Below are 22,764 nucleotides of genomic sequence, written 5' to 3' on the forward strand. Positions count from 1 at the left end.
ATCCAAGTCATGATGTATATGCGAATCAATGGGCTATTCTATCTACACTTTACTTCCTTCTGCATTTGTCCTTGAATCTGCGTTGGGTGGAAGCTATATTATTGGTGGGTTTCCGTGACATCAAAGTACACGATTCAAGTGATCATACAATTCCAAGCCAGAAGGCAAGCCTACGAAGCTGAGTCTTAGTGTGCCAAATTTTATTACCTGCTTGTTCAATAGTTTTTCGATGCTTTCGAATTGATAGAGAAAGTGTTCCCAAGCGTGCTCGACTTTGGTACCTAGAAGCCACACCAGCCCTAAGTGCTTAGTCATCTTCTTCCTTCGACCAGGCAGATCTCCATTTTCCAATAAGTCCTTCGTCTCCCCATGACGCCTTTCCACGACGAAAGCTAAAACCACTTGATGTCGAGACTGCCCGACGGGCAAACATCTCTCGGAGGTGGTTTGGGGTAGGTATCCGACTGCGGGCACCCCGCTTCCATCTCTTAGACGAAAATGCATACAGGCAGGTGGGAGGAGAGCAATGATGGACTGAGGTAATGATTGCGATAGGTATATGTAGTGCCGACTGGACTCGGCTGGGTTCTTATTGTGGCCACGAAGACACCCCGTCGAGACCGATGGTGTCAGATGTCAGTCACGCATAAAACTCCGTTGAAGGTGCGGTGCCCCACGACTTCGCATCATCAGCACGATCTTCATCGGTGGCACCACCAATACGACCTGGACCTGGACGCCACGGAAGGTCATCACTGAGTGCCTCGGAACTCCTTCTGCCAAGAGGAGTTGCCAAACTCGGAGGATCGTCTTTTTCTCAATACTGCGGCCTCATCCAGGGAGATTATCGGTCCCATTCGAGTCGATCTGGTCAGGAGGGTTGGGGTCGTTAGAGCGCCCAAGGCTTTGATGATGATGGGAAACTGGGGGTAACGGTGGTCCGACTTGAAATCCTGCTGCTGCTCTTCTTGCTCGCTCAGCTTCTAGTATGCGCGGGTTGGTGTTGATCTGGCCCGAGAGACACTTTTTGCTGCTTCCTTTGCTTCTGGTACATCTCCCGCAGCGCCTTCCGTCAAACAATATCTTACAGGGCGTGTCGGTGTTCTTGCACGCATTGCAAGGGCCATAAGGATTCAGAAAGCCCTCGGCCTCAATTTTGTCGGCGCGTGCGTTCTCGTTTTTTGTCGTGTCACGTCGCGTTTCTTTACCACTTTTCGCGTCGATGGGTTTCTTCTTCTCAGGCTTTGTTTTGGCTACACGTGGTTTCTTGGATGGCGGAGATTGCGCAACATCTTCGTGGCCGGGCAGCGGTGGTGGTGCACCACGCTTGGACGAGTTGGAGACCGGTAGGGGTGTCCGATTACTTCCTCTGCTACTCGGAGCCGGGCTCTCGCTGAGTGTCCGTTCTCTGTCGTGGCGATCTTGGAACGCCTGTTCAGAGCCCATAGTCGGTTCATGCTGAAGCTGCTGCTGGCCTGATGTATATGCTGGCTTGGGCTGCGGGCTTTCGGCTGCATACAGATGTTCGGGGTTTTCCTTTTCCAGCCTGCCAACCAAACCACAAGCGGCCACCAGCGATTCCCATCTGCGTTCATCTGGATCATTTATGGTTTCAATTCTGCGGGACTCCTCCCTTTCGTCTTCATTCATGGCATCGTGGATCCTCTGCTTGTCGAAAGACCGAGGCGGTGGGTGGAGAGGTGGGAAAGGGGTACGAGTTTGGGCCAGGGTTTGAGCCTTCATCATGATTCTCGGGATGCCGTTCAGTGAGGAGGAATCAATAGTTTCGGGCTTTTTGGACGTTTTGGGGCTGGATCGTGCAGAATGAGCTATATCCGCAGAGAGACAAGGGGTGTCACGAGTGTGGATGACTACTGTCTGCCTAATATGATGAACTTTGGACTCGTGGAATGGATGAGACGAAATAGAACATTTATTTTGAGGAAAGGACGTTCCCGACGGTTGAGGATCTGTTTATAAAATATGGTGTACGGGGACTATCTCCGAACACAAATTTGCCATACAGACCTTTCCCCGCAGGCGTGTCCATTTCCTAACTCAAATACGGGATCCTTCCTGGCTCCAGGTGAAGGCTAAGATGTACAATCTGAAGATCACTCGCAGACCTTCCAATTCACCATGGGATCTTGTTCGGCGAAAATGACATCTATGGATATAATGTTTGAAAGAACATATCGGAAACACCCCCTGGGGTAAATCTCGAAGACTGATAACAGACAGGTTATAGGAGATCCGAACTCATGCACCCTAACGCGGATTCAGCCATCACGAATTAGAGTTTTTGAATAACCGGATCACTCGACCAAGAACGGTTTTCTTTCGAAACGGTGACATTGCGAGCTTTAATTTGTGCCCCTGGACAGGGCCAAGACAAGAAAACACAGACCCTGAAGAGCCCTCGAAAGGGTGTCCCAAGGAGGCATATGCTTGTAAGTTCTATTCCGTGACACCCATAAAGATACTCATATTCATGAACCTAGACAGATTTTAACGAGGTAACAATGTGTTAACCCCTATAATTCACAGTAGAAATTTTCAATACTGCACTGTGGATGATGGCAATCACGGATATTATGGCTCGATGAGATCCTTGGCGGAACCAATACATCGCCTGATGGCTCCTATTATCGGCGCGGAGAGATCATCTTACACCGTCTCCTCTCACCCGTCTGGCGTTGCAAAAGGCGGGTGAGTCGTTAGGCTGCCTTAATAAGATACTCATGATATAGAGGCTGCTTTTCCAAGCTCTCCTGGTAGAGCAGCAAGAGTAATATGACGCCAAATTTCGGGAGCATGATCTCTAACTACTTCTTCTTGGACAAGACTACTGACTTGAATGCGATCGGCAGTGTGCCATGGTGAATGAACGATTCCGGCCTGATCGCTACTTGGCGGGTGGCTCTGATCGCCTGGACATCATTGCTACCTAGCCTGCCCGGAACCGCTGCATTGCAGTTCTTTTGGCACATTTCGTGTAAAAAGCAGCTGTAATTGATATATATATCTATGTCTCGCATACTGGTAACTGCCATTGAATATGTCAAAGCTGTCAATAGAAACAAGGGACATATGCAACGCCTCAGTCCATACACTAACACTGTCACGTACTAACTACCAATCTTACTACAACTAATCTAAAGCCCATGATACAGAGTCGTCCGTCTTTTCATACCTCCGAACTCGGAATAGACAATTTGTTAGAAACCTCGGACGCCACCAAGAACAAATCAAGCACAAAAATATTGCAATAGTTGTATGAAGTGAAGTTCTCTTTAAGGGGGAGTTTGGTTCGCAGATTCTGATTTCCTGTCGTGCAGGACGACGAAGTCCCCTAGTGTGCAAAATATCATCCGCATCCAACCTGCTAGCTGTCGATACACCCTTCTCCGTTCCCCTAGCTTGGCGGGAATCGTCCCACTGGACTCCCCTACACAAGCGACGTTTTCTCAAGAAGCCTAAGACATGTTGTAGCAGACAGTCATAGGGTCGCTTTGGCCGCCCTTGACACCGCGTCCGTACGACTTGTTACCGGAGCCCTGGAGGAACCAGCCAGGAGCGAGATAACCGCACTTGTCGGCGATAAATTTCATGTAGTTGAAGTACTCGTCCCAGCTACAATTCTGAGAACCGGCGTAGTTGCACATGTACGCCAAATCCTCGTCGGTTTGCCACCACCGGATGGAGTGGCCTTGCATCTTCTTGCCAGCATCGCACCAGCGACCCATCTTGTTCCCAGCATCGCTCCAGAAGCCCTCGTCTAAAACGTCGTTGCCAGTGCACTGTACCAAGGAAGAAAATGCATTGGTCAGCGAATCATGTTCAAGTCAATCGTGAGGGGCTGCAAAGCGATGAACAAGAACAACCACATGAATCGAAGCTGAGTGCTCATTTTGCATGGGGAGAACAGTAAGAATAGAGAAGTAAACTTACACCCCACTGATCTCTGGTCCGGATGCTGTCTGGGTTGGAGTCATGGATTGCCACACCGGGGGCCGGGATCGGGTCGATGACGAAGGGAGAGCCTTTGACCATGTTACCGTCCAGATCCGTGACATTCAGAACTCCGTTCTGGAAGGTGTGCATGTCGACCATGTAGCCGCCATCAGGGATACTTTTAGTGACGTCGTTAAAAGTCACGGCATTGGCGCCGAGACCGAGGAGGAAGAAAATGAAAGCAAAGATGGCATGCATAATTCCGGTAGTGTAAAGACAGTGAGCGAAAGCGAGTGTGGTTTGTTGAACGGGCAAAACACGAGGTTTGCCGGCGGAAGAAGGCTTCACTTGTGGAAATTGGTTGTGCAGGTGGTTTGAGGATGAGGATGTGTGTTGTGAGGAAGGAAGGATTGACTGGGAAGAGTTTGGGAATCCGAGATCACTTTATAGGGAGAGGGAGAGAGTAACGATGAATACACCATGTTCGTTGAATGTAAAATGAAATTGAATATAAATGTCGATAATCAATTACAGACTCTCGATTTGCCCTCCTAGGATAGATAACGTACATTCAACCCACGATATCCTATACGTCACACTCACGGTGTCATGGCCACACCCCTTTTCACTGATCACCTTGAGATTATCAGAGCCTTTGATAGGTAGCTATCCTACCTCTTATAGCCCTAGCCGTGCTATACTGATTAATATTTGCTATAATATAAAATATATGATGCATCGTAGAGCCTCTACTAATATATTATTAATGTATAATTAATTATATAGAAGTTGCAAGCATGCTAGTTAATAACTAAAATCAGTTTAAAAGCATGGGATCAAACATCTAAAAAGCCTCCCATCGGGCTTCTAGGCGACTAGGATGGCATCTGTTCCATCGATGATGTTGTGATGAGGCCGACGGCAGTTTGCTCCACGTAAGGGCTGACTGAAGCTATCGCTGCTTTCAATTCACTGTACTCAACAGATCTCTCAACACCACCAAATTGCGGCTGACCAAAGGGGATATTTGGAAGCTTCCAGCCCCTCCTCAAGGAGCGATCGGAGAGGCACCGGGTAGCAGATTAACAGTCTTTTCAAGCTCCTAGTACGTCCTCTGCGTCTTAGAGCTGCAAGATACTGCTTCTGAATGCTCGGAATCATGACGAGGTGTTATGAGCGTCCGGTCGTGCTGTCACTCGATCCCGAGTCTTTGGAAACCGGATTGCGCGAAGCAATTATGGCGGCGGCAGTGGTCATGATAGAGAAAAGGCCTCTTGCGTGATGCGCTGGGTTGCAAGACAGCAGGCCATTATTTGGCTTTCGCTAGATTACGCTCGATGACAAGACAGTTCGCCCAGTGGAAGAAGACAAATGAGCTCGCTATCAAAGTGTGCATGGTATTATAAGGGTGGTTTGATTACCACGAGGTGGCAGAAGCCATATCCGGGTGAAAGGGGGCAAGACGGTCAAGGATATGGACGTCCATCATAATAGGCTTGGGCGTATCGGCAATATCAAGAGTTGATAGAATAACACTCCTCTTGCCATGTCACGAGTCTCCTGAACCGGCGTTTATCAAAAAACCTCTTGTATCTTGATAATGAAACGCGGGGATATCTTGATCCCAGGGCTATCGTTTGGACTGGATCCAAACGAGTCAAGGGTGTTTCCTCTGACGTGCGCCGGTTGATGCGAGGGGCGCGATTTCGATCTTCATCCAGCTGTAACCTAGGCAAAGGATATACATAACATAGACGCATATGTAGGAATAGGTTCGTTGCCTTTCAGGGATGTTAGCGTCTCTATGTTCAAGATTTTTCGAGGGTTGAAGCAAAAGGAAAGCAAAACAGCAGGTGTGAGGCAGGCCTCCAAAAACGATAGAGTTGCGCCAAGTGCCTGCCCGGTTTGACTTACCACGCGCGCTAAGAAATCCGTCCCATCTTCCAACTGCTTATTTGATTTTACGGCAGGATGGGTGACCTTTTTTTGTTCGGCTTCAACTACCCGTAACGCTTGCAAAATGGTAATGGCATTCCACGATTAAGGCATACCCGGAGTTGGCACCGGATAAGACTGGAACCACGTTTCGGCAATACCACGCCTGCGTCTCATCTTGACGTCTAACATGGCAACCGAGAAAACTGGCCACGGCGGTCTGGCCTGCTCACCTCGCTACTTACCGCACCCGTCGCGGGCCGTCGCAAAGCCAAGATTGACCTCCCACGTTGCCCAGCCTGCCGTAACGAATGCCCACGAGATGCAACTGGCTACCGGCCCAGGTAGAACAGGCCAAGGAATCGGTTTTACTTGATTTGGTTTTAGGTATTGAGCGTCTTGATCCGACCGAGGTATAAAGCAAGATGGCATTGCCGCCCGGCCACAAGTCCTTTCTTGGTCGTCGTCGTTAATCGCAAACATGGCTGCCGGTCCAAAGAAACCAGTCAATATCTTCAAATTGAAGAGCCTGGGCGAGCCCAAAAACGTTTGTAAGTATGCCAAGCGGCCAATGCAGCTCTCCTCTTCCTCGACATGGACTTTCAGCTTTGTCCCGTCCCAAGATCATAACATGCAGTAGAAGAGAGAGCTGACAAGGTTCATCCGATAAGTCAACTGGCGATTATGGTTCGCCGTCATCTCATTCGGCCTACTTGGGGCTGCCCGTGGCGTAGATGAAGGCCTGATTGCAGGAGCCTTTAGTTCTGCCGACTTTCAGGATTCAATCGGACTCAGTTCCTACAGTCTGGTCGAGCAAACGAACATCAAGGGCAATGTTGCGGCCATGGTGCAGCTCGGTTCAATTGGCGGTGCCCTTATGTGAGTCAATCCTGGATGCGCCGCTTCCTGGCCACGAACTGTACGCTGATATGCGAGGATTTACCAGTGCTTTCGTGATCTGCGACCGCATCGGCCGGATCTGGGCTACTCGACAGCTGTGTGTCCTATGGATACTGGGGATCGCCCTCTTCATGGGAAATAATGGAAAGCTGAGCGCCATTTACGCTGGCCGATTCATTGCTGGCCTTGGTGTTGGGCAGACAGCTGTGGTCGGGCCCATATACATCGCCGAGATCTCACCTGCCTCCGTACGAGGGCTGTGCACATGTATATTCACAGGATTCGTCTATTTGGGGATCGTCTTGGCGTACCTTGCCAACTACGGAGCCCAGGTTCAATTGGGTGATACCACGCACGCCCGCTGGGTTCGTCGTCGACTTTCTAGATAGAGGGGTAAACTTGCTAACGTTCAGTGATAGCTCGCCCCGACCAGCATCCATATCATTTTCGCTACAATCATCTTGGCAATGTCGATCTTTCAATATGAATCACCCCGTAAGTAACCGGCGCTACCCATCTCAATATGGTGTGCCCATATGCTTACCATGCTCATAGGCTACCTTATCAAGATTGGCAAGCCGGAAGGGGCCCTGCTCAACATGTCTCGCCTTCGGAATCTCGAAACCACAGATCCATATCTCGTCCAGGAGATAAAAGCCATTCAAGATTCACATCAAGAAGAGGTTGCAGAGACGAGCGACACGGGATTCTTAGATGTTTGGAAGCAGATGTTCTGCTTACCCAGCAACTTCTACCGCGTCTACCTCGCCACCATGGCTCAGCTGATGGCCCAATGGTCTGGGTCCGGTTCAATAACTGTATATGCGGTAGATCTGTTTAGGCTTCTCGGTTTTGACGGCGAAAACGAATCGTTACTGATCGCTGTTATCTTTGGCGTGGTTAAATTGTTGTCGGCCGTTTGCTGCGCACTCTTCCTGGTCGACGTGATTGGTAGGAAGCGTTCTCTGATGGCTGGCATTTTGCTACAAACCATAGCTATGGTTTACGTTGCCAGCTTCCTAACGGCCGTGCCTCAGCTCGGTGTGGCTACGGACTTCGTCGTGCCCAAGAGCCTGTTGCCGGCGAGCTATGGCGCGATCGCGATGATCTTCATCTCCGGGATTGGTTGGGCGCTGGGCTGGAACTCGATGCAGTACCTGCTAACCGCCGAGCTCTTCCCTCTGCGCATACGCGCCGTTTCTACATCGCTCGCCATGACGGTGCACTTTGCCAATAGCTTCGGCAACTCCCGAACCCTGCCCCATATGCTTCTACCCACGGAGGACGGCGGGCTGGGACCGGCTGGTACCTTCTGGTTCTTTGCCGCCGTCACCATCGCCGGCGGAGCCTGGGTGTGGTTCTCCATCCCGGAGACGTCCGGGCGCGACCTGGAAAGCATGAACAAACTGTTCGAACTCCCGTGGTACAGGATTGGGCGTTACGGTAACGCAGACGCGGACCGGGTGGAAATCTTGGATGGCAGCAGGCGCCCCGACACCAACAGTGACACTGCCACTCTCAAGAGAGTGAACGCGAATGTTTCCGTGGTAGAGAAGCGGGAACACGGGCACAGCACAGCCTAGGCGCGTGTGTTTGACAGAGAAGGCAATGCATTTGTTTGACAACCCGATCTTCAGGGCCCCACTTGCTGAAGATGCACCATTGACGATAATTGTGCTTGTGTTATGCGACACAGGATTCTATGCATCGAACAGCTGGCAAACTTGTTCTGATGACATAGGAATCATGTCTCCATCTCCCCAAGTACGTCAAGGGTAGGACCACCTGCCTCTAAGGGACCTCCCGCAGCACATACGTTGGATCCAGTGCAATGCCTTGATCGTGGGCACATGACGCTCGGCCAGTGGAAGCTGTCTCTACTATTCCTTCCGAGAAAGGAAATTGGAAGTTCATGCTTCTTTTCTATGGGGGGCTGTCTCTGTTGTTGTGAGTGGGGAGCTTTCGTTGAAGATAAGAAGGCTTGGCATACCACCTCGGCGGACCAAGGCGTCTTGGCATCGGGGATCATCCTCTGCAGGGTAGTTGGCTTCGGCACACTACGCCGCATCCAGAAGGACAGTAAAGGTACGAGCTGCAACCACGGCACTTGTTCGCCTTGGCGAATGAAGGTTCCGCATTGGGTAGTAATCAGGACATTATCGTGCGTATACGCATCGGGGAGTTCTAAATGCTGAAGAAAGTAGAGTCGTATATAACGGGACGGGGTTTCCTCCAGTGTCGATGGTCCGAGGTGATGCTTTCACGCGCCAGGTCATTCATTGCACTTACCCCGCCCCTTTACCAGTCCATCCTGCCTTGCTAGTTTCGCCTTCACTGGCTGCCGTTCGCTCATCATGGTCAAATTCGCTCTTCTTGGGGCGACTGCGCTTCATGCTGCCGCCGTTCTAGGTGCCTTGACTGCCCAGTCGCTGCCGGCTCGGGATGAAGAGCTGAGACTCGTCAAGACCTCTGAGGAGGATGCCGGCACTTGGATGACTGAAGAGCAAAAGTTCGACCAACTTATCTCCAAGGGAATCCACTTTGCCGATATCACGGACACCATGGTAGGTCCCCATCATCTACTTCCTCTGACCCTGAGAGCATCCCTGTCTCATCCAAGTACCCGCGCGCCTTCTAGGAGAGAGGAACGAGGGGGCAGCTACACGGAAGAAGACCAAAACACTGACGGGGACTCCCTACAGGAACTCGAGACGCTCCGCGCTGACCGCCTGGCCACGGCCGTGGCGAAGCGGGCCACCTTCCCGAGCGGCGCGAGCCACCAGTCGCAGGCGAACCCGCTGATCGCGAAGCTGTCGCAGAGCAACCTGCAGACGTGGACAAACGCCATGGCCGACTTCTACAACCGCTACTACAAGGGCAGCTACGCGGCGACGAGCGCGCAGTGGATGTTCGACACGGGCAAGTCGGCGGCCGCGGCCAACGGCGCCATCACCGTCAAGCAGTTCGCCCACTCGTACAACCAGCCAAGCGTCATCGCCGCCATTCCGGGCACCTCGGGCGAGGTCGTCGTCGTCTCGGCGCACTACGACAGTGTGGGGACGTCGACGAGTGGGCGCGCGCCGGGGGCGGATGATAATGCCTCGGTGAGTACCTCCTAATCTAGCCCAAAAAGGAGGGAGGGGAGGCCAAACCACCATAGCGGTCATGGCTCCTTCCTCTCAGTCAATGGCCGCCGTGTGCCTGTCAATCGATGTCTGAAAAATATGCTGACGCATAGTTGCTTGATGACAAAGGGCGTTGTTGTGATCCTCGAGGCTCTCCGTGTTCTGGCCGAGGCCAAGTTCAAGCCTGCCAACACTTTGGAGTTCCACTTCTACTCCGGTAAGCCCGCGAATAGTTGGATCCCTAGTCGCTGAATTCTCCCAGGTGCCTTGCACCTCTTCCGCAAATATATACCACTAACTCCCTGGGCTGATAGGTGAGGAGGGTGGTCTGCAAGGGTCGCGTGGTGTGATGCAGTCTTACGCTCGTTCCGGCGTCAAGGTTCTGGCTGTCATGAACCAAGACGTAAGTAAATCAATCGCCTTTCCCCTTCTATTGATTCGAGGTGGACTCTCTATCTGGCTGGGCCTTGGCTGATCTCAATGGATGAATCCTTTCCAGATGACCGGCTACTCCCCCAACAACGTGATCGCCGTCTACACCGACTACGTCGACGCCGGCCTCACGTCGTACCTCCAGAAGCTCGTCCCGGTCTACACGCAGCTCAAGGTCGCGACGGACCGATGCGGCTATGCTTGTTCCGACCAGTAAGTAGCCGACTCCCGGCCCCTGACCCCCTGAACTCAATTCCGCACACCTTGTTTCTTTGAGACTACTTGCCACATCCGAATGCCTAAGTTTTGATGTCTTGACTGATCAATCTCTACTTGTGTGGTACAGCGGTTCGGCAAGAGACGCCGGCTACCCCGCCGCCTATGTCTGCGACGAGGTCATGTCCGACTCGAGCCCGTACATCCACTCGGCCAACGATGCTGTGTCAACGCTCAGCTTCCCTCACATGCTGCAGCACGCCAAGGTACGCTATATGTATACTTCCTATGGTGATGTCCCAGGTGGGCTTACTTACGAGGATTGGCTGACACTCACATTACCCGCTTTATAGCTTACTGTCGGTTTCCTGGTGGAGGGCAGCTATTTCTAAACTAGGGATTTCGGAGCTGGCAGTGGTTGTTCTGCACGAGAGGGAACCGAGAGTTGCAACCTGGTACCAGATCGCTATCTTAGTATTGTGTAAGAGGGCACCAAGAATGCTCACCCAGCCGGACCTCAACTACTTCAATTCGTCACTGCTAGAACGATAGTCGGTAATTCAACCACCATATAAAGAATAGGTGTAATTTATAACCCGTTCCCAAACACGTATGTAGGAGAATATCAAAAAACAACAGGCATGCAGTAAAAGCGCTGCTATGGTTGGAGTGGCGCTGAACCCCGGACCTAGGTCTCTGGCATGACTCGAGTTGGCCAAGCCGCAATCTCCGAGGCCGGCAGAGTGTTCCCAGCATTTCTATATCAATCCCAGCTCGTAGTTTGTGACTACGCATATTTAGATCTCGTGCGGTGGCTTTCTTTCTTCCTTTATGGGGTGCAAGTCATCATCTTGGCTGTACAAGGGGCTCAGCAAGATACCCCGATTTACAATGAAGACGCTTTCAGTCGCGACTCTGGCGTCGTGGTGGGCAGGTGCAGGAGCTACGATTACGTCTGATTCCCAAGCTGGAGGCAGCTTGCTAGAAGACATTGTTGCTCGGGGACACCTCCGAGTCGGTACAACAGGCAGCTACGCCCCTTTCTCCCACCTCGTCAGCAACGCCACTGAGAACGGAACAAGCTTCATCGGAGCGGACATCGACATGGCCATGTCTCTAGCCAGCGCTTTAGGCTTTACTTCATCGTCCCCTTCGGTGGTCTTCGTGCCCACGACCTTCGCCGATCTCGCCACCGGCGCCGCGGCGGGTCTATTCGACATTGGCATGTCAGGCGTCAGCATCACGCTGGCCCGCGCCCTACAGGGCGTCTTCTTCTCGACACCCGTGCTCCGCGTCGGCAAGGTGGCGTGCGTGCGGTGCGAGCGGGCGGCTCAGGGCGAGTTCGCGACGCTCGCGTCCATCGACCGCCCGGGGGTCAAGGTGGCCACGCCCGCAGGCGGCAGCAACGAGGCCTTCGACCGCGCCCACTTCCCCGCGGCCGACATCGTCGTATATGCGGACAACACCGACATCTTCCGCGCCCTGCTGAACGAGACGGCCGACGTCGTCGTCACGGACCGCGTCGAGGCCGAGCTCTGGGCCCGGCTGCACCGGGGCGTGCTGTGCGCCGTCCGCCCGGAGAGCCCGTACAGCTTCGAGGAGCTCGGCTATGTGCTCCCGCGCGACGTGGCTTGGCTCCAGTTCGTCAACACCTGGTTGCATATCGAGCAGGGGAGCGGCGAATGGAACTCAACCTTGCAGCGCTGGATGGATTACGCTTGGGAGACGTGAGAGGATACAGTAGCATGGCAGATGATGCTCATGCATGCCATATACAATACGAAAAGGCAACAGTCAGTACTCACCAGGTCTATGTGATGCAATTTTCAATCATGACAGAAACCAAGCCCAATGAAATGAAATTGGAAATTTTGACTCTGTTAACTCAGTGACAAGCATATTTTGCTTCTAATAATATCCAATGTCTGGCCATTCATAGACAAACGGGTTTAACCCAAGACAACATAGACACGTAAACGGCTACTCTTTTTCTTATGGCTTAAGAGTAGTCTTCACCCATGATACCCCATCATCTTCCACAAGTCGGTGGTTGTGGAAAGCCCCTTTTGCAGTTTCACAACCCCCCTTTGTTGGCGATTGAACCGAGCGTATCAGGGAGCAGTCTCAACGAATTGGCCTAATGGCGAGGGATGCAAAGGCTTCGAGGTACGCCGGTAGTATTTGTGGCTTTGCTCAGCTCGATCGTCGCGTTTCACCTTGGAGACACGCGTCCTTTCCTTCACTTTCTCATCCGTTTGCCACATCTTCCTGATGACAGTGCGGCAAGCGCAAATTTCCGGTGCCGCCGCCTTTTTCTCGTCGCTCTCGTTTAATGCACGTGGATCGCCATCTTCTTCATTGACGTCGCTGCCGGGCGTTTGTGTCCATGTCCTGGCCGGGCAAGAGGTGATTTTGCTGGGGCATTGAGGCGGCTCCCCAAGCGTGGACATACAGTATGCGAACTTCCTCTTCGAATCATCCCTCTGCTGGATCATCTCCCCGCACAGGAGCATTCGAGCGTCGTCACAGACCATTCTGAATACCCTGAAAAGGTCGCTTGTTTGCTTCGTCAGATGGGTCAGGCCTCGCTCCTGGTACCAAAAAGCCTGGTCCAGGGCTTCCGCGACCCTACCGTAGCAGGGCTTAGACTCGTCGAATAGGAAGGTGTGGTCGATGGCCCGACTGGATTTCTCGATGGCATATTCCAATACCTTCAGCATCATATCCATGTGCTCGTCCGAATAGCCCCATGGCCAGTTGCGGGGTTTGCTGTACCAAGACCTGACGTCCTCCAGGATGGCCCCAAACTTGTTCGCATCCTTGCAGCTCCTGGTCTTCAGCATGTCGATGGCGGATTGAATGGCAAACAGTTGGTTTGTCAAAGTCTTTTCGAGACCCGGCTGCCAACACGTATCCGGCATGAGGACGTCACGCAACTGGGCAATATCATCGCTGAGCTCTTCGATGGCCGCGCAACGTCTTGCTTTTTTCGGATTGTCCCGCCAGGCTTCGACTCTGTCGCAAAGCGTATCCTGATCCATTTTACGTCTTCGACACGTGGATTCGCAGAGGAGCCCGTTGGCCAGCATTGCGCCCAGATTTAGAGCCATGTTGTGCGTGATTCAGACTATGGCCGTACAGGCTGAATGGTCTTGAGAAGATCGATGAGAGAAGTATTGGTGTGGAGATGTGGTCAACACAATGGTATCTGTATGAGTGGTGGTAGTAAGTGTGTGGAAACAGGAATGAGACCCGAGAACGAAGAATGGGTGCTATTTGTACACATTGGACAGGATTTAGACGTTCCCTTTTCTCCGTTATACTTCGGGGAAGGAGATGTTATTCAGACTTGAACTCATCTCCGGTACCTGCCCGCATCGTCACAGCCCCATGCAGTAATTGTCTACCAACTCTATAGGCTCATATAGAGTTCTGGGTTTCTGCGGTCAAGGGAACGCATCGACTCCAAGCTGAAGGGCCCAAATGAAAGCATGACCATCAATGGATTTCCCACTTCATACGAATGGGTAGCCAACTTCAAGGAAGGTCGAGCACAATTGAGGCTCTTATCGGTCTGTTCCAGGCTCTGAATTGAAGACATCTGAACAACTTCAACAAGATGCGAGGATTGGTTGAAGTCCCTACCGTTTGCCGTTTATGTTTTAGAATATATTCCTACTGAGGTTTCCACTTATAAGTAAACAGTTTGGGAAGTCAATTGAAACACTTTTTGACGTACCGAATGGTCAATTTAACATCGTACTCATCGAGCTCGAGCGTGAGATGGTGTCTGTCACCAAATTCCCAGAGTCTCTCATCCAGTAATATCTTTTTCCTGAGGCATCATCTCTGCAGTAACTGAGGGAGCCTCCAGAAGCCATCACGAAGTGTGGAATGGTTGGATGGTTATGAGAATGCAGCTTAGAGCACTGGCAATCCAAGGCACCCGCAACCGATCGTAGCAGCTGGTCGAGTGGTGCAACTCAGCATAGTAAGATCATTATACCTCCACGTAATCCAATCATGGGATCTCCTGTTCGCCTATAATCGCAGTCTGTTCTGTTTGGGCGTGGATTGGTGCAAGATCACGCTGCCGCCGTTGTTAAATTGGGCCGTATTAGTACTTTATGGTAGGTATTTAGCTCACCACGGTTTAATTGGCACTATGCCTAATCCAGAAGCACTTTACGCGACCCGCCCACGTCTCGTGGCCCGAAAACGCGTCGCGTTCAATTGTGAAAGTCCCTGTCCCTTTTTGCATCTTTATGCGCTTTCGCTGTCCCGCACCCGAAGCCGACATCACCAACTTTTGCCCACCAACTCGCACAACATCAAACCTCAACAGACCTCAGGTAGCCACAGAGGGAATTGAGGCACCATGGACGCTTTAATGCTTCGCGATGAAGCGACCAAGGAGCGCATTCGCTTGGCCGAAGAGTTCCTGGATCCCAGTGAGTTTTGCCCCCCTCTTTCAAGCCGTTGTACGCCCCCCAGCAAGCAGGATAGAGTCTGATTGTGCCGCCCGACATAGACGATCAGCATGCTAGAAGCTACCGATCCGACATCATTACGATGCTCCAGAAGAACCTCAGGCGGCTAGTCGTCGACATCGATCTCGTCCGCGACCATAACCCAGAGATGGCCGAGGGTTTATTAAACGACCCCTTTGACTACACCCTGGCCTTCAACCATGCCCTCAAGGAGATCGTCAAGACCCTACCTCAGGCGCGCCCCGATCAGACAGACGCAGATGTTCTCTACTACTGTGCCTTTGCTGGCAGCTTTGGATTGCATGCCTGCAACCCTCGTACTCTGTCGTCCTTTCACCTCAACAACATGGTCTCTATCGAGGGTATCGTTACAAGAACGTCCTTGATCCGGCCCAAGGTTGTCAAGAGTGTGCATTTTAACGAGACCAAGAATATCTTCCACTTCCGGGAATATCGGGACCAGACTATGACCACTGGTGTCACGACATCCAGCGTCTATCCCCAACAAGACGACGAAGGCAACCCACTCCTGACCGAGTATGGTTTCTGTACCTACCGGGATCATCAGACCATCTCTATCCAAGAGATGCCCGAAAGAGCCCCCGCTGGTCAGCTGCCCCGTGGTGTCGACGTCATCCTCGACGATGATCTGGTTGACAAGGTGAAGCCCGGCGATCGAATCCAGATGGTTGGTATCTACCGGACACTCGGTAATCGCAACACCAACCATAACAGTGCGTTGTTCAGAACCGTCATGTTAGCCAACAACATTGTCCACCTCTCCTCAAAGTCAGGTGGCGGTCTCGCATCAGCCGTCATTACCGACACCGATATCCGCAACATCAACAAGATTGCGAAAAAGAAGAACCTCTTTGAACTCCTCTCTCAATCACTGGCGCCCAGTATTTATGGACACGATTATATCAAGAAGGCCATTCTGCTCATGCTTCTTGGTGGTATGGAGAAGAACTTGGAGAACGGCACCCATCTTAGAGGAGACATCAACATTCTCATGGTTGGTGACCCGTCGACAGCCAAGTCTCAGCTTCTTCGCTTCGTCTTGAACACAGCGCCCCTGGCTATCGCCACAACCGGTCGTGGTTCATCCGGTGTTGGTCTCACAGCTGCCGTCACCTCAGACAAGGAGACAGGCGAGCGGAGACTCGAAGCCGGTGCCATGGTTATGGCAGATCGCGGTGTGGTCTGTATCGATGAGTTCGACAAGATGTCCGACGTCGACAGAGTGGCAATCCACGAAGTTATGGAACAGCAGACCGTCACCATTGCCAAGGCCGGTATTCATACCTCCTTGAACGCCCGCTGCAGTGTGGTCGCAGCTGCCAACCCAATTTTCGGACAATACGACCCACACAAAGATCCCCACAAGAATATCGCACTTCCAGACTCCCTGCTATCCCGTTTCGATTTGCTCTTTGTTGTTACGGACGACATCGAGGACACAAGAGATCGACAGATTTCGGAGCACGTGCTGCGTATGCACCGCTACCGTCAAGCCGGTACCGATGAGGGTGCCCCGGTTCGTGAGAACAATGGACAGTCACTTGGTGTCGCACTTCAGAGCCAGAACGACACGCAGAGGCCTACCGATGTCTACGAGAAGTTCGATAGCATGCTTCACGCAGGTGTCACTATCACTGTTGGCAGAGGTGCAAACAAGCGCCACGAGGTTCTCAGCATCCCATTCATGAAGAAGTATATCCAGTATGCCAAGACCAGAATAAAGCCTGTCCTTACCCAGGCCGCTTCTGAGCGCATTTCTGAGGTTTATGTTGGTCTCCGAAACGACGAGATGGAAGGGAACCAGCGAAGGACGTCGCCACTGACTGTCCGTTCGTTGGAAACCATCATCCGTCTGGCTACCGCACACGCCAAGGCCCGTCTCTCAAATCGCGTTGAAGAGAGGGATGCTCTTGCTGCGGAAGGCATCCTCAGGTTTGCCCTGTTCAAGGAAGTCGTGGAAGATGAATCCCGCAAGAAGCGCAGGCGCACTCAGGTCGTCGAGTCCGAATCTTCAAGCGGGGAGAGCTCTGACGATGACGACGACGATGCCACTGCCAGGGGTACCTCGAACCGCACAAGTGCTGCTCGATCGGCCCGCATGTCTGCGCGCGAACAACAGAAGGGCCGCCGTGCCGCTGCTAACGGTACAAATGGCGATTCTTCTACGCCGGCACCTGCGCCTCAAGAAGAGGAAGAAGATATTTACGATGCAACGCCGCGACGTTCGCGTCGTACGGCACCTGGCACCTCCAGCGCTGCCGCGCCCACACAATCGCAGACCTCGTTTGCGTCCTCGATGCCCTCGTCACAACTGGAGTCGCAATCGCAAGAGGATACGCAAGAAGACGTCGACCTCGCCTCAGGAGCGGCCTCGCTCAACATCGCCGGGCCCATTAGCTCTGAGCGGTTGTCGACGTTCCGCACGACTCTTGGTCAACTCCTTAACACGGACCTGTTCGAAGACGATTCTGCGGACGTCGGCGCGGTAATCACGGCTGTCAACGGACGTGTCGGCAGCAGAAATGGCGGCGCCTTCGGCCGCGATGAGGCAGTCAAGGCTCTCAAGCGTATGGATGAGGCCAACCAGGTGATGTAAGTTCTAAACCCTTTCCTCTCTTTCCCACCCTTTTGGTGTCCCCGATCATGAGTACATGAGACTAATATTATTCTGCACAGGTACACGGATGGCGATTTGGTCTACAAGATTTAAATGTGGCTGATGTTGTGTCTTTTGTTGTTCAAGTCGGGCCGCGATATGGTCTGATGAAGATACCTACTACGATGATGAGATGAATGGCGTTTCGGCAAGGACAAAGTCGCATAGCATGTCGGTCTTAACGAGTATGAGCTAGTGCCCCGTGGCTTAGCATAGCGCCGCGATGATGATGTTGATAGTAATGAGATAGTCAATGAGCCACAATACCAAATAAGTGAACTGAAAAAAAAAAAAAAAAAAAGTCGAAGCCGTGTGTAGCGGCACGCGGCACGCGAATAAGAAATGTGTAGTACGTGAACTAACAATAGACGAGGTGGACTTCAGATGAAGACGACGCGGTTGGGTTGCGTTCCCAGCGAATCGGTAGAATGGTCTCGATGTACGTTAAGATTGGATGCAGTATTTAGTCGGTAGGTGCCATGCGAGCCTGGCTACCAAGAAAACGAATATTGTCATACTCTTCCATCACCTCGTCCCGGGCTGGCAAGAAATGGACTCCGATTTGAAGCGAGCAGAGAGGCACGCAGCTTACACACTACAGGTCCAATTCAATATCATGATATTTTACCGCAATAGGAACCGATGGCATCATATCGTTCACCCAAATCGACCAGTGTTGGGTTAAATTGGAAATAATACGTATCACTATTGGAAGCAGACTTTCTTCGGGTGCAAGACCAGCAGCGGGGAGCTGGAAATAGGAGAAACACGATCACCCGGCTAAACAGACTACCAACATGGAAAAGGAAATAGTCGCGCGCCCAGAACGGCATCTAGGCCTTGGAACTGGCCTCCTGCTGTGTACATGCGCGTATACCAACCATACGCCGCATCTAATTGATGCTGTCTGCAGTATGAACGATACTCGGCAACATCGGATCATCCTACCTGCGTGCGAGGAAGCGAGGTTTGTTTACCTTCTATAAGCAATACAGAGATAGATGGCAGAAGGACTCCCGAGGGAACTGGGCTGAGTATCGTGGTATTGGCCTAGTAGTACACCCGCTGCTGCGCGGTATGCCGCTGTGGCCCCCTGTCACCCACAGCTCCCCTGACGTCCCTGGTTGGGGTAGGTACAAGTAGGGAAAAGATGCCTAACCTTAGCCTACTTGGTTTCCCAGAACGGCAAACGACATCATCCCAATGCGGAAGCAACCTCGCCCTCGGGATTTTGGATGTTGTGTAGGAAGTCGGACAGATGACATATATTCTTGGAAAATACGCAGTCTATGCTTAGAAAAGTTTAGTCCTTCCTTTCAACGAGAGAATGCTCTGGCTGGCTGGTCCTTCGCTAAGATATTGCTGCAGCCCGCCCAAACCAAAACTCCCAATATCACAGCCGCGAAAAAGGAAAAATGCAATAATCAACGGGATGGACAAAAGTAGACATGGAGAAGAAAAAGAAGCATGCGCGCGATTGGCTACAGGCCTGAAATGCAATTTACACATTACTGCACAAGGCGAACCCGCACGCGCGCCGATGTCATTTCTCTGGCTTTGTCGAGTCCTCGTTGGGCGCCACGTCCCCCCCCAGATGCGCCGTCTGCAGATTGCAGCTGCAGGAGCAAAACGGGCGGGAGCAACGAAAGGCAAGCAAAAGAAATACATACGCGGGGCAGCTAGGTAGGTGGCATTGTTTTTCTGGTTCCTGCTTTCGCGGTCTTTTTGTACTACTGTTGGCTCTGCTGGCCTACTTTCCCGTATTGGCATCTGCCCAATCAGAACGAGGCAATGCCTGCATCCGATCTGGCGATTTCCATGTATGGACGACTGGGATTGGGACCAAGAAGCGGATGGGTGTGTTGCATATGCGCCTTTCTGCTAGCCTGCCTTGCCCCTGCATCAAGAAACCAGGCTGGGCCATCCTACGGCCCTCCTCCTGCGCCGCGTGGGCACGTGGTTGTCAGCGACGCCATACCCGGCCCCCAGCCCATGCTCATGGATGGAGCAGGACGGGAGAATGGATGGATGGCATCGTGCGTGTCCGACAAATCCCAACGCTACTTGATAGTTGGGGGTGGATGTGCAGGTGGTATGGTAAGGTACGTTGGCACTCACACACACCCATCTCTCTATAAGATCTAGATGTCCTCTTGCCCCTTTCCGTCGTGGTGAATCTCCTCTCTCTCCTTCTCTTGTAAACCAAGTATACCAAGTCACTCGTTTCCTTCGGCATATACACGTATTCCATAGCCTTGTGTTATAGTCACTCGCTACATATCTACCATCGACCTTACCCTGCCTTGTATACCTGATCAACATCAACAACCTCACTATGCACGGAATCGTCTTGAGTCTGGGCGCTCTCGCCCTGAGCCGCGTGGCCGGCGCCGCCCGCCTCGACAGCCGCTGGAAGTACCCCGACTGCGAGGCGGACAACTGCTACCGCGCCTTCATCGACAAGGACCACATCGGCATGGCCCCGGACTTCTGCTGGGACTTCCTGACCACGCCCCACAGCGACGCCTCGGGCGTGCCCCAGGAGTTCAAGAACTGCGACAGCGACATCAAGCTCATCTCCTCGGCCTGCTCCTGCATCACCTACACCTACTCGCACTCCTCCTCGTCGGCTCCCTCGTCGGCTCCCTCGTCGGCTCCCTCGTCGGCTCCCTCGTCGGCTCCCGCGGCGGCCACCACGTCCTCATCCGCCATGACAGTGATCCTGACCACCTCGTCCGCCTCAGCTACCACCGCCACCGCGACCTCAGGCTCGGCCGCGGTGCCCTCTTCATCCAGCTCTGTCGTCCCGGTTACGAGCAGCACTGCCATCATGCCCACTGGCAGCACCACCAGCGGCGGCCCCGTTACCAGCGCCAGTGCCACCGAGGGGTCGAGCGCCACCAGCGAGGTCATGACCACGTCAACAGTGACCGAGGTCCACTCGTACACGGTGACGAGCTGTTCCTCGACAGTCGTCGACTGCCCGGCGACGACCAAGCCCTATGTCACCGTTGAGACCAACGTCTATGTGACTACCTGCCCGGTCAGCAGCGCCGGGCCCAAGACCTCCCTCTACCCTGTTTCCTCGTACCCCGTCGGCACCAGCACCTCGACCCTGTACGCAACTTCACTGTACACCGTGACCAAGTGCCCGCCCACGGTGGGCAACTGCGTAAGTCCTCACTTTTACCCCATTTTCCTCTGTCATCCCTACATAATCGAGCTTGCCGCTGTTAGGAGAGTTTTAGCTGACTAGAAGAAAACACAGCCTGCTTCCAGCACCTACGTGGCCACCAGCGTCGTCCCGACCGGGACCACTGTCATGACATACCCGGTCGCCGTTAGCACTTCCACCCTGTACGCGACTTCCCAGATCACCGTGACCAAGTGCACGCCCGGCGTTGCCAACTGCGTAAGTCCACCCCTCGTCCCCTTTAATCCCTACCATCACCCCCCTCCCCTTCTATGTCTCTCCCGAGCCCAATTCCTTGCCACGAACCCACCACGGCTGACACAAAGAAACAAACAGCCCGCCTCCAGCACCTACGTGATCCCGAGCGTCATTCCCACCGGCACCACCGTCATGACCTACCCTCTCGCCGTCCCCACCACCACCAAGGAGGCCGAGAGCCCGCCGCCCTACGGCGTCACCACGGCCCCGGCGCCGCCCCAGCAGAGCTATGGCTCCGGCGGTACCGGCGCGCCCGTCTCGCCGCCCAAGCCCACCTCGTCTTACATGGCCGTCCCGACCGCCGCCGCCGGCCGCGTGGAAATGGCCGGCGTCGCGGCTCTTGTGGGCGGTGTGCTGGCGGCTCTCCTATAAGAGAGATCTCCATTGATCTGGAGCAGTTTTTGGTTTCTCGTAGGGAAGGGGATATATATGTGTTATCTTCTTTTTCTCGCCCCCTTCCCTTCCCTCTTCTCAATAATCAATCAACATGGTTTGGTAAAGGCGTCGACCTTCCCCATCTTGGTTATTGTCCTCTATTGCCCTTCTGTTGGTGCCGCGTCCGCCAGATATTTAGTTATTATGATGATGCGAAGACAAATTTTATTACACTTTGAAAAAGACGCGACGCTTGTCATTGAGGTGTGTTACGGGGTTCTTGATTTGACGACAACTTGATGATGGCTAGAAAAAGAAGACGGTGATGAATTTGAGACTTTTATTTTCATCCAGGGTTGAACTTCAATATTACAAAACCAGTTATAAAATACAGACGATTGCATTCTCATTTGAACATCGATCAACCGCCCACACTTACAGAACGTGGTGCAAAATACCCCTTACTCGGCCATCACTGGCTTAAATGGGGCAATGCGTGCTGCGTGACAATCTATCCGAGTAGGGATACGCCGTATTCAATTTTTCAACGATGCCTCTTTTCTTTCTTGACAGCAAGATGTAACATCTCATTGTGGTTACTACAGCTGCTGCACAAGCAGAAGAACAGCCTCCCATGCCCCCCCCCCCCAAACGAGTCCTGCAGGTACTGAACCTTGGCATTGATGGTTTCCCAAATGAACCAACCATCGTCACGAACTAGTACACAAGCTTTTCGGCCCCTCCACCGCTTCTGGGGGTGATAATTCCGTACAGTGACGAATGTTGCATATGTATTCCCATGCCAAATGCCATGCCATGCCATGCCATGCCATCCATGTACTGATCCATGTCCCATTCCAAGCGGGTACAAGCGCGCACGTACATGCCAGAGATTCAGGTTTCCACATTGCCACATCATAGTAGAACCATCCCAGTCTGTGGATGATCTCATCGTAGGTTTCAGATTGATCGCCAGCTATTAGCGGGCCGGCACGTAGATTAGTGCTTAGTCCCCCTCTAGTTCGGACAATTTCCAGACGTCATCCATCCATCTACCTAGGTAATCATAAGGCAGAACATGATTACAGCTGTAATTCAAGGCCGGATTACACACATGTGCTGTGCCACACGGAACTTGTAAGTGTAGGGATAGCATGGGACACGAGAGCGAGCGACCAGTAGCAATGAGTTTTTCAATGTTTATATTAG

The 22,764-nt window shown here is 52.6% G+C and overlaps 8 protein-coding genes across 8 annotated transcripts; 5 read left to right on the forward strand and 3 right to left on the reverse strand.

Annotated features, from left to right (window-relative positions):
- Positions 1 to 831: 831 nt before the first annotated feature.
- On the reverse strand, positions 832 to 1,743 carry PG985_004671 (uncharacterized protein; the record flags this gene model as incomplete). The annotated part of the gene is made up of 1 exon (XM_066824440.1): positions 832 to 1,743. The coding sequence occupies one exon, from the start codon at positions 1,741 to 1,743 to the stop codon at positions 832 to 834; it is 912 nt and encodes a 303-aa protein (XP_066687600.1).
- Positions 1,744 to 3,476: 1,733 nt separating this feature from the next.
- Positions 3,477 to 4,212, reverse strand: PG985_004672 (uncharacterized protein; the record flags this gene model as incomplete). The annotated part of the gene is made up of 2 exons (XM_066824441.1): positions 3,477 to 3,800; positions 3,952 to 4,212. The coding sequence occupies 2 exons, from the start codon at positions 4,210 to 4,212 to the stop codon at positions 3,477 to 3,479; spliced, it is 585 nt and encodes a 194-aa protein (XP_066687601.1).
- A 2,158-nt stretch (positions 4,213 to 6,370) lies between these two features.
- PG985_004673 (MFS quinate transporter) lies at positions 6,371 to 8,372 on the forward strand (the record flags this gene model as incomplete). Its single annotated transcript, XM_066824442.1, has 5 exons — positions 6,371 to 6,440; positions 6,561 to 6,768; positions 6,836 to 7,154; positions 7,209 to 7,284; positions 7,345 to 8,372. The coding sequence occupies 5 exons, from the start codon at positions 6,371 to 6,373 to the stop codon at positions 8,370 to 8,372; spliced, it is 1,701 nt and encodes a 566-aa protein (XP_066687602.1).
- A 771-nt stretch (positions 8,373 to 9,143) lies between these two features.
- Positions 9,144 to 10,954, forward strand: PG985_004674 (peptidase family M28; the record flags this gene model as incomplete). The annotated part of the gene is made up of 6 exons (XM_066824443.1): positions 9,144 to 9,893; positions 10,044 to 10,131; positions 10,229 to 10,317; positions 10,414 to 10,559; positions 10,693 to 10,828; positions 10,916 to 10,954. The coding sequence occupies 6 exons, from the start codon at positions 9,144 to 9,146 to the stop codon at positions 10,952 to 10,954; spliced, it is 1,248 nt and encodes a 415-aa protein (XP_066687603.1).
- Positions 10,955 to 11,453: 499 nt separating this feature from the next.
- Positions 11,454 to 12,293, forward strand: PG985_004675 (uncharacterized protein; the record flags this gene model as incomplete). The annotated part of the gene is made up of 1 exon (XM_066824444.1): positions 11,454 to 12,293. The coding sequence occupies one exon, from the start codon at positions 11,454 to 11,456 to the stop codon at positions 12,291 to 12,293; it is 840 nt and encodes a 279-aa protein (XP_066687604.1).
- A 380-nt stretch (positions 12,294 to 12,673) lies between these two features.
- Positions 12,674 to 13,672, reverse strand: PG985_004676 (uncharacterized protein; the record flags this gene model as incomplete). Its single annotated transcript, XM_066824445.1, has 1 exon — positions 12,674 to 13,672. One exon carries the CDS (start codon positions 13,670 to 13,672, stop codon positions 12,674 to 12,676), a length of 999 nt encoding a protein of 332 aa, XP_066687605.1.
- Positions 13,673 to 14,940: 1,268 nt separating this feature from the next.
- Positions 14,941 to 17,783, forward strand: PG985_004677 (DNA replication licensing factor mcm3; the record flags this gene model as incomplete). The annotated part of the gene is made up of 3 exons (XM_066824446.1): positions 14,941 to 15,013; positions 15,094 to 17,665; positions 17,750 to 17,783. 3 exons carry the CDS (start codon positions 14,941 to 14,943, stop codon positions 17,781 to 17,783), a joined length of 2,679 nt encoding a protein of 892 aa, XP_066687606.1.
- Positions 17,784 to 20,064: 2,281 nt separating this feature from the next.
- Positions 20,065 to 21,552, forward strand: PG985_004678 (cell wall protein sed1 protein; the record flags this gene model as incomplete). Its single annotated transcript, XM_066824447.1, has 3 exons — positions 20,065 to 20,901; positions 20,998 to 21,141; positions 21,259 to 21,552. 3 exons carry the CDS (start codon positions 20,065 to 20,067, stop codon positions 21,550 to 21,552), a joined length of 1,275 nt encoding a protein of 424 aa, XP_066687607.1.
- Between the last annotated feature and the right edge of the window lie 1,212 nt (positions 21,553 to 22,764).

The sequence above is a fragment of the Apiospora marii genome, assembly GCF_038362585.1.
Source record: "Apiospora marii strain CBS 49790 chromosome Unknown utg000003l_segment0_segment0, whole genome shotgun sequence".
Classification (NCBI taxonomy): domain Eukaryota; kingdom Fungi; phylum Ascomycota; class Sordariomycetes; order Amphisphaeriales; family Apiosporaceae; genus Apiospora; species Apiospora marii.